Here is a 10,533-nt window from a genome sequence, read left to right as displayed (position 1 = left end):
GGTGGTGGGTTGGTGGTGGTGGTGGTGGGTTGGTGGGGGTAGGATGGTTAGAGAGGAGGGGAAGATAGAAGGGGAGCCAAGCCCTGAGGCCTTAATCCTCTCCCAGGGTCTGCCTAATCTCACCGCCACTATCTGCATATGGGAAGAATGGATTACCATCCCCCGACACACCGACAGAGGAAAGGATTGACGGAGGGATGGGGTGGCAATCCCTGGACAGACACTCACAGAGAGTGACAAACAAACAAAAAGTCTGACTGAAGTTATTACAGCGTTGAGGGTGTGGGTTGCTCTCAAAACTGTTTTTGGTACACACGCCTGTGCTCAGACACACACATACTGCAGGTAGGCATGGTACAGACTAGTCATTTGCAGCCTGGTTAGCCCACAAATAGGACATATGTCCCAATGAGAGTCAGTCTCAGGGGCTTGGAGGTGGGGGTCAGACCACCAATCTAACCCACAACTAAAGCTGAACCCGTCCTCTTAACACACCAAAAGCTCAATCTCAACACTGGAACAAAGCAATCACTCTGCCTGCTGAGGATTATCACAGATTGTCAACATTATTGCAATAACTCACTGGAATAATATCAAAATATATCGCGGCCCATCAGTCACTGTACATGGAAATTTGTTCATAAAGGTCCTCCTTTTTCAGTAACAGCTGAATGACAGCAGAGTATGTGTTATTAAGTGAATATGGATAATATTTCTAGAGTGCCCTTCGGGGCAATTTATACAGAAACAGTGTACCTAAGATTTGATATTCATTTTTGTGTCATTACCTCATATCATTACTTTATTAGCAAGGGGAAAAAAGTGACAAAAAGGCACTTACTGATGAGGAAAGAATACCCCAAATGAGGTAGCACTTTTGAAGTGCCAAAAACAACTGTCCCTGCATGATATTCAAGTCATCCAGTGAGCCAAGACAAATTTCAGAGAGATTTTAAAGAGGTCGGAAAACAAAGCAGTATTGTATATTGTGGTATCTTGTATCATTTCCTTCCTGCCTTGGCTAAGGGAACAAGCTGACTGGCAAGTCTTAAGGTATATAAAAAGCCCTTATGAGTTCTGTTTTAGTGCCAACGTAAATCAGTTTAGTGGAGGACAAATGCCGGTGCCCTTTCTCTCTCTCTGTGGCAGGTGGCCTGCCAAAATAAATGCCTTGTTCCAAAGTACAAAAGTAGTAGAGTGTGTATGTGTGTCTGTTAGGAAGTCAGGCACTGAAACAAATTGAGCCCCCTGCCTTTAAAGCACCTTGCTGGGCCGGCTTTCAAGCCATCACCCCGGCTGGAGTGATAAAACGTGATATAGACCTGTCTAGCAGCTACCCTTGACATGAAGGGGTTGAGAAAAAGCCACAGAGTAGAAACTCAGACCTCAACCATCGTCCTCGCTACATTCTGTATTAGTTTTGCTTAAGTACGTTAGCCAAGAATAAATTTTTTACAGCAGTCGCTTTACAAGCTGCTTAGCTCTGTTTCATGGAATAATGGAATCTGAAGATTGTAAAATGTTTTTTGAGAAAGTGAGCCACAGGGTCATAAAACACATAATAATAAACAATCATTAAATACATCAAAAACAGACTTAAAGACTTTGCACCACAGTCTTTTTTTGTTAGCCTGTTAATTTGTAATAATCTGACTGATGTCACTTATTTCCATTGTCCTTCTTGTTTGTTCCCCAGGCTTGAATCAGTAGCCTGCACAAGGACGACGGCACAAACTTCCAGACAATCTACTCACACATTCAAGGGCTGGAGCAGCAATAAGTGCAAGGACAACTGCCTCCCTGACACCCAATGTGCCGTGTGGATAACAGGTGTGTGTGTGTGTGTGTGTGTGTGTTTTTGTGTGTTTGTGTGTGTGTGTGCGTGTGCATGTGTTTGTGTGTGTGTGTGACAGCTGCCACTCTGAGACAGTAGACAGACTGTGGGCACTACATCACACAAATTCTTCCTCTCCTCATTCCCTGTGACAATAAACACACACACACACACTTGTGTTTTTAGAGGTAAATGGGATTATATGCCAACAGTCGTTACTTCAGACAACACAGTGGTATACAAGTATGTGGTAATGCGTGTGTGTGCGTGCGCCTGTGCTCTAGAGCTACAATGCAGTTGTCCCTTCTCTCCGTCATATATTAGACAGAGGGGTTCGTCCGCTACTGTGTGTATTTCAGATGAGGCCATGAGAGCATGACACACGCACATACACGCACACACACGCACACACACACAGTTGCATTGCAGATCATTTGAATAAATCCTGCCGTTATCATTGCACACATAAAAAACACATGGACACACACACAGGTAAACAAATGAAGACTCATGATATCTCATTGTATCTAAAGGGAGCTCATGTCATGACAAAATCTACTTTGAGACTAACAAGTCTGCAGGTTTGTGACGTGTGTGTGTGTGTACCTTTATTATGAGTCAAAATGTGTATGGGGTTAGGTGGTTTACCTTAAGGAGATAGACAGGGATGTTGCTGAAGTCCACAGGAAGTTTGAGAAGGAAACGGGCAGAAAACTCTCCCGTCTGGAGAACAAAGAACACACAGGTTATATGGTGACAAACATGATGGCTTTTGGTGTAAATCATGATGTAAACGTGAAAACATGCAGTCTGCAGATAGAATTATTATCAGCAACAACAAGACTGGGTAGTGTTTAAAAAATGTCAATACCTGAGATTCTGTAGCAGTTACAAACACACATTAGTTTGGGGATTATAATTATGATGTGCTTTAACCCTTAACAAAATATGCTACTCAATCCAAAATGTTAAAAAAATAACTAATGGATTATAGTGAAAGGTTTTATATTGTACTGTAAGCAGCCATTGTCCTCTGCAGGGTTGTGTCCTGTCCCGAGGACAAGGACAGGCACATTCTTAAATTCGCATATGACAGTTGTTGTCAGACTGTTTCATGGAAGTGAATCATTGTATAGGTCTGTGGTCAGTGATCTTGTACAGTGGTGTGATGGGACTAAACATTTCTAAAACCAAATATACGGCTATGGACCTCAGAAACACCACTGCCACCTTCTCAGACCAGTGCTGAAGGACACAAAGTGTTGAGAGCCATGGTATTTTCTGTGGAGGTTAAATGTATTTAAAGCCGACAGAAAGCGGATGGTGCTATTATACAGATCCATCATTGACTTATTGTTGAAACTGGTCAAAACTGACTGTAAAGTTAGTAATCTCATAGCAAATCCAGACCATCATCTCTTTAAGGAATTTGGCATCGGGTCTCCAGGTTTTTATTTATCCCATATTCTCTTTATTCTAATACACCTAAACTAAAATAAACTACCTCTTATCCCTGCTCTTAATGCTGATGTTCTTGCTTTTATCACAGGGACTTTTTATTGTTTTGTGTATTGTGTGTATAGTGCCAGCACTCTTCAATTGTCTTACTGTATTTTTATTGTTTTTATGTATTTATGTTTTATGTTTCCATGCTGCTTTGCTGCAAATTGAATTTCCTCTTGTGGGACAGTAAGATATAAAGTGAACTGCGGGCACATTTTGGTCAGTACTCAGGAAGTATTTATGTTTGACACCCAGCCTTAATCAGCAAACGGAACACAGTTTTTCTGCTTAAAAGTGGAATGTCATTTGCTCAAGTAGTGCAGTGATTGGTCGCTGCCAAAAAACTCCACAACTTTGCTGTAAGCACCAACCTAATCAGCCACCGCTAATAAGGCCCTTAATAAGGCCCTTAATAAGGCCCTTAAAAAGGCCCTTATTATGTCTTCTGTAAAAAACATGATGTGATTTTGCAACGGGCAGTTCATAAACAGAATTAATTCGGCAAAATATATTCTTTATTTCTTTTTTTAAAAGATATTGTTTGCCGTTTTAGCCTCCCCGGCCAGAAAGTGACTCAGGGAAATTGCAGTTATAAGACATGCCTTAACCAATCAAAACAATCGGTTTTAAAGCTCCTAATTAATTGAAATACTACACTGTGACATATTAAGCAAAAAAAGATTATCCTCATCAGGTCATTAGTTTGGTAAATTATCACTTTCATTAGTTCCACAGTTTATTAGCTAAACACATTTTATGTAAAGATATACATGTTCAAATACACATGATATGAAATACAAACTCTGTTTTTGGAAGCATTATATCCCTGTAGTTATAACAATTTAAGGGTCTGCTTTACATGCAGTCGTAGTGTACATGCAGATGCCAACATGATGGCACAGTGATCTGAAAACCATGTACCATAAGGCCGCATATTGGGAATAGTCTAAATAAATGTTCCAAATCACAAACACATGATTCTGCCTTGTCTGACACTAGTTCTTTTGTACAGTCACACAGGAAGTCGTACTATATGCCATTTCCTGTGGAAATTTCTTCTGAGGCCTGCATACAAAATTGCATGTTATGATGTATAAGAATTGGATTCTATAAAAAAGCTTTTGGAAAAATGGCATAGGAATGTAAAGTAAAGTCAGACCCTGCTCATATCATCCCATATCAACCTTTACAAAGCTATAGCAATAACATGTGAACAGTGTTTTCTTGCATTTTCTTACCATCACATGTCTCTAGTTTTGGAAACTTTAGGAGTTTAGCAGTTGCCTACCCAGCTGTTCTTGCGTCCCGCATAGATCTCCATGTTGCGGCCGTAGTTGGGGTCCTCCAGCAGGCTATCATACTCGAAGAGCAGCCTGGAGCTTTCACGCAGACGCTGGCACTGGTAGTGGTGGTACTGCTGGATAAGCTCCTTCACCAGCTGGAGCAAACATTCTGGGTTCCCGGCGTCCCACTGGACCAAGTGCTGAGGTAGACACCAGGGAAGAGGCACAAGGACAGACGTAAGACACGGCATTCATCTTTTTTTTTGTTTCATGTTAACAACATGTTCAATTCAATTCAACTTAATTTAAAATCAATACAGGAATATTATAAGTATAGGAAGCAAATGAACTGAGAAGATTAGCAGCCTTATTTGGCATCTACTGCATTTCCTGTTGGGGCAGATTCGACAAGAAATATTTTAAACTGAATTCAGGCACAAAAAGAGATTTCAATATGGCATCAAACACAATCCAAGCTAAAGTTCAAATGTCATTTAATAGCAACATCCTGATGAGACACACTGGAGCCAAAGGAACCATTTTTTATGTTGTGGATGAATACCAATTGTCTTGACCATGGACTCATTTGTTTCCAGTATTATAGAAATGCACACAGCACTCAGACACCCAGTCTAAATTCCCGGGTAGACATGTGGTTAGGTGATTATTTTGAACAACCATTGGGACACTTGGGAAATTATAAAGAGCAGTGGTATAATGAGTAGAAAAATGTGCTATTATAAAAAAAGGGATAGTTGGGAAGAACATGGCAGAGGAAAAAAGGGCCTGGAAGAAGAAAAAAAGTCACAGCAATAGCCAAATCCTGACAAACACTTTTCCCATTACCAGATCAGAAGGAAACGGTTGTGCTGGAGGATGTCCTGTTGCCACAGAGTGATTTAGACTGATATGGAAAAGTACTGAGCCTAACCTCTTCTGTCTGAAACTTTTCTGACCTCTGTTGCCATACTGATTTATAGCTATAGATTATAGATAAGGGTGCAGTTTGTAGCACTGGGATGGTTCAATAATTTAGCATATTATTTAGTGTATCTTGCATGTCTAAACGGCCCATGGTGCACTTTTAGCCATTACAAACAGGGTTTCTGACTTTTTAAGACATTTTATATTTTATTCTATTCTATTTTATCTTTTGTTGGCATTATGTACCCTTTTTACAGATGTAAAACTCTGGTTGTTTTAAATGTGCTATATAAATACATTTGGTTTGATTTGATGTGATTTAAGACCATTTTAATTCAATTAACGGTTCCATGTCGGTTTCACTTTGTAGCATGCTTTTTCACAAAAATGCATTTAAAAGCAAGGCTGAAAATGAAACTTAATACAAGTAATGATAACTTCTTTAATGCAATACATTTTTATAGACCTGTCAAAATCATATTCAAGACATTTTAAATGCCTAATATTCAGATTATTGGTCTTTTTAAGATGGCACAGACACCCTGCACTGACAGCTTTCTGTCGACCAACAGACTGAGGACAGGAACCAATATGCAAATTCACAGGACAAAACTACAATCATATCCAGCCACCTGTTACACATGAGTAAGCAGAAACGACCAAACGTAACCCTTCACCGGGCTATTTCTACCAAACAGAAGATTTTCCTCTCTTGAGGGGAACCTGTCCGTTGATGCGCGAGGAATAAAATGCTTATAATTAATGCAAACAACACTGTGCAAAAATAAATAGCAGGAAACATGTCAGGTCTAATAAAGACAAATGGATGGCTGAGCTCTTGAGAATGAATGCTGTAAGAGCTTTATAATGGAGAAGGACGGCACGCAAATCAAGACCAAAGCAGGTTTAATGAATTTACTGCACTGTTTGGACTTTAAAATGAAATGTGCTTGTACATTTAATGAGATTTATGCTGCTTCTTTGAAGAGCTGGCCCTTGTCAATTTTAATCTTCTCACACTCGCTACCTTTTCACACTCAGAAGATTTGATTCAGTTTTTGGAGACTGAATGTGCAACAGGGGAAACCTACCCCACCTCCTGTCAGATTTAACGTGAGATGGGGCAGAATGTTTTGGGGAATGATGAAGTCTAAAAGTGAAAGTCGCTCGACTCAATCTGAAAGTGAAATACTACTAGCAGACTCAAACTAAGAGTTGGCAAAAAACTATATTCACAACCTGATGACATAACTGCAATACCAAAGTAACTGTGTAACTACAGTTCATCATCATTTCTCCCTGCCTTCTGTTTGCACTAAAGCCAGTTAAATACAGGTCAACCTATATGATGATGATGAAGATGATGAGTAAATCAGAACAGAGATTCCATTCCGTTTTGTGTGCTTACTGAGTGGGAAGGAGGAGTAATACATGCTGGAAATACTGTAACCATTAACCATTAATACCCGCTCCATTAAGGTGTCAAAAGCAGGATGTCTTTGTCTTGGATTAGGCTGTCTCCCTGACTGTCTGTCTTTTTGTCCGTCTGCTTGCCTGCCTGTCTGTCTGGCAGCCCGTATCATCCCAATGGAGAAAGCTTCCATTGTTTTACAGCAACCCACACCCCCCCTCCTTGCCATGGGGAAAGGGGGGGGGGGGTCTCGATGGTAAGGCCAGGCTAAACAGAGACAGTGACCTCATCGTTCCTGATTACCAGTGGTTACCAGCAATGCCGGGATTCCCGAAACGAGGGGGCGATGCAAACAAGGATGGGCATTGTCCAAAAGAGGCAGTCAGTGCTCCGGGGCAGGAGCGAGCTGAAACTGAGGAGAGACTGAGGAAGTGCTGTGTCAGGATTGTGACACAGAATATCAGTGAAACTCCACTGAGGAGGAGGAGAGGCAGGGAGGAGAGATCAGAGGTGGGCGAAAGGCGGGAGGAAAAACACTGTAGAGCTCGGGCAAGTAGGCCAAGGCCAATGAAAACAGGCCTGAGACTCAGTTTTGGTTTTATTGGTAGGGAATAATGAACCTGTAAACAAAATTGAACTTCTATAATAAAATAAGTGACGTGACTGAGAGCGTCAGAGCAACTTTATTACTGTTTAAATGATAGAGTTGTAATGCACACACCTGAGACTGTTGTTCAAAGAACGCACAGGAACAAGAAAGGTTCCTGTGCGTTAGGACAGGAGTGCAGGAGAAACACGCTACAATTACAGTTAAGGCCGCCTCATGCTCAGTAGTTAACCTCAGCTGTTCCAGTGGAGATATTCACTGGCCAATGACAGTGGAGCTGAGCTTACTGGGCAGCTCCCAGGTGAAGCAGGGTGTTGCTGGATGAGATCTGGGTTGACTTCTCCCAGTAAATAAAGGCTATTATAAATACAGTCTGCAGTCATGCAAGCTGCACTCTGTAAAACTAAGGCACGGCAGCTTTGAGCCAAATGCTACAATTGGCATGCCAACGTGCTCACAATGACAATGTTAACATGCTGATGTTTTGCAGGCATAATATTAATCATGTTTAGACTCGCAGTTTAGCATGTCAGCATGCTAAATTTACTAGTTTTGTTGAGTTCTGGTCATAAAGTACTGGACAAATAAAAACTGTGATTGGATGATGGCACTAAAAGAAAAGGCACACCAATACCGATGTTAGTATCGGGACTGATTCTGTGCTAATGCACTTGTAATTGTCATCATAAAACTTCTCTAATACAAGGGCCACAATTAATCGTAATATTATCGAAATCGCAATATGCAAATGGCAGGAGGTTGCAATTTTTTAATAGAAGGTAAAATGTGTGACAAACAGCATTATAATACGATTATTTACACACTAATCATATCACAAACGCAATATCTGTCAAAATAATAAAAGCAATATATTTTTACGATATTTTGCTGCCCTATCCGATACCGCACATGATAGATGAGTGATGCATGAGATCACATAACCATCAGTATAAATCATTAGTTGAGCGGGTAGGCAGAGGAGAAGCATTGTCAGCAGTTCAGATTTTAGGCAAATTTTACAACATTAGCAACATGTGTCAGAAAGTGAGAAACATCTGATTGAAATAAAACATGTTTTCAAAGTACTCAGGTACTCAGTATCGCAAATCCCCAAATCAAAGTATTCTTTTACTTTTGGCCTTAAAAAGTAGTATAGGTGCATCCCTACACTAAAGTCACTAGATTTAATCCTTTGGAGACTTGCAACATGCATAACAAATTCCATGGCAACCCAACCAATACTTGCAAGGACATTTCATTCAATACAAAAAAGGTCAACCATCTCTGAGAGTCAGAATCAGTGGGATTTAACCTCTGGGAACCTGGAATGATTACAATTTCATGGAAATCAAACATTTCCATCCATACAGCTGTGCTGCTATTGTAGCTAAAAACTCAGTGACGGCCAATAACAGAACACTGACTGGTTTGTCTTGTATTGTACTGAATGTCCTGACATTGAGTTAACAAGGTAGTGCTTCAGCAAAGCTTTGGTCGAACGTAGAGAGAGAGACAGTGAAAAGCACTGAGCCAAAAAGCAATGTCCACACACACACACGATACTACAGACAGAGCCACACTGGACAAGCAACACATAAACTGCAACCACAGTTGACGTTCACTTGTGGCTAACTTTTAGACTCCAGTCTTTTCACTGTCTCCCTCTGCTCTACGGTCAGCTATTCGACCAAACTCTGCTGACGCAGAAAGACACTACTGCTAATTTGTTTAATCATAATGGTTTAAAATTAATCAGCCAATCGCTTACAGCAGTCAATAATTAGACTTCCATTAGAATCGAATAGTCGCTTTAGAAGCAATTATCTCGCTGTAGTCCTCCGGATCTGGAGAGAGTTGGCTCAGATCACTGATTTTTTTTGCTGCAGTTCATGTTTTTAGCTGTGCACAAAAAAAGCATTTCTCTGTCTTCCCGCCCCTCCGTGTGTTGATGGCGTCAACTCAGTAACTCCTTGACTCGTATCTGGCCATAATTAGATACTCTCCTCACACCCATCTCTAATACGAAACAGGCGTACACATAATACAGCCACACACGCCCAAAGAACACACCTATGGCAAGCAAGCATTTATGGCACTGTTGTGTCATAAAGTATGCTGTTGACACCAGGTATTACAGGACCTTCTTCACATGAACTTGATGTGATTTTATGACGCTCTGCTGAAGCGCCTGATTCTGTTAAAAGGAAAAGAGAGAAGAACACAATCCTAATTATATAGCAAAACTCGTAAAAGTAGATAATTTGATATTAGATCACGTGTGGGTGTGCCAAAAAGTCTACATGCTTGATGTTTTTTTTTCGAGTGAACTAGGGATATAAAGCCCTGCGGAAATGTGACAGATTTTCGCTAACAGTTTAAATATAAATATAATGAAAAACAAACTGCAATTAATGGCGCCACTGAATTCCGTTGATGTTTTTCGGAGAGCTTTAGATATATGGCTTAATTTTTGATGAATATGGATGAACAAATGCAAGTATCAAAACATTGGACTGATACTGTGACATTACTTCATCAACTCTGACTTGGCGTCCTGTATGTGGTCCCATGAGAACACATCTTTCTGTAGGGCTTTATCCACCAAAGTGTTTCGCGTAAGTGTATCATTCCCTTGAGAAACAACACTAAACCCCGCTTGTTCATCTGGACGCAACTCTCCTGTACTAAATCATATTATTTGTTCAAACGACATGCTGGCGCTAGGTATCTGTGTCTAACCATGATCTTATTACCGCTCCTCTCACCTCTTGGCTTTGTGATATGATAACCCTGTCACTTCTAAATATAACAATAATCCGCTGATATCCCTACCTTTATATATGAGAAAGAGAGTATGCACATTTACTTCTGTATAGGACTGTTCATAATTTATTACCTTGAGATTTCCAATAGGATTTGTTAAAACTGTTCTAATGTTTCACTGGAAAACATCATATTAAAAAAAATTGTA

At 40.4% G+C, this 10,533-nt stretch overlaps 1 protein-coding gene across 4 annotated transcripts in view; it reads right to left on the bottom strand.

Moving 5' to 3' along the window:
* babam2 (BRISC and BRCA1 A complex member 2) overlaps window positions 1-10,533 on the bottom strand; it is a 79,725-nt gene that overhangs the window by 51,515 nt on the left and 17,677 nt on the right. For all 4 annotated transcript variants that reach the window (XM_035673416.1, XM_035673418.1, XM_035673419.1 and 1 more), the window contains exons 5-6: window positions 4,626-4,820; window positions 2,483-2,557 (exon numbers count right to left, since the gene is read on the bottom strand). In XM_035673416.1, coding sequence (XP_035529309.1) covers window positions 2,483-2,557; window positions 4,626-4,820 — 270 coding nt within the window. The remainder of the gene's footprint in view (window positions 1-2,482; window positions 2,558-4,625; window positions 4,821-10,533) is intronic.

Source organism: Morone saxatilis, unplaced genomic scaffold (genome assembly GCF_004916995.1).
Source record: "Morone saxatilis isolate NCDOM2014 unplaced genomic scaffold, NCSU_SB_2.0 Contig3, whole genome shotgun sequence".
Taxonomy (NCBI): Eukaryota; Metazoa; Chordata; class Actinopteri; family Moronidae; genus Morone; species Morone saxatilis.
The sequence above is the reverse complement of the archived record's forward strand: the minus strand, read 5'-3'. Positions and strand labels throughout refer to the sequence as shown.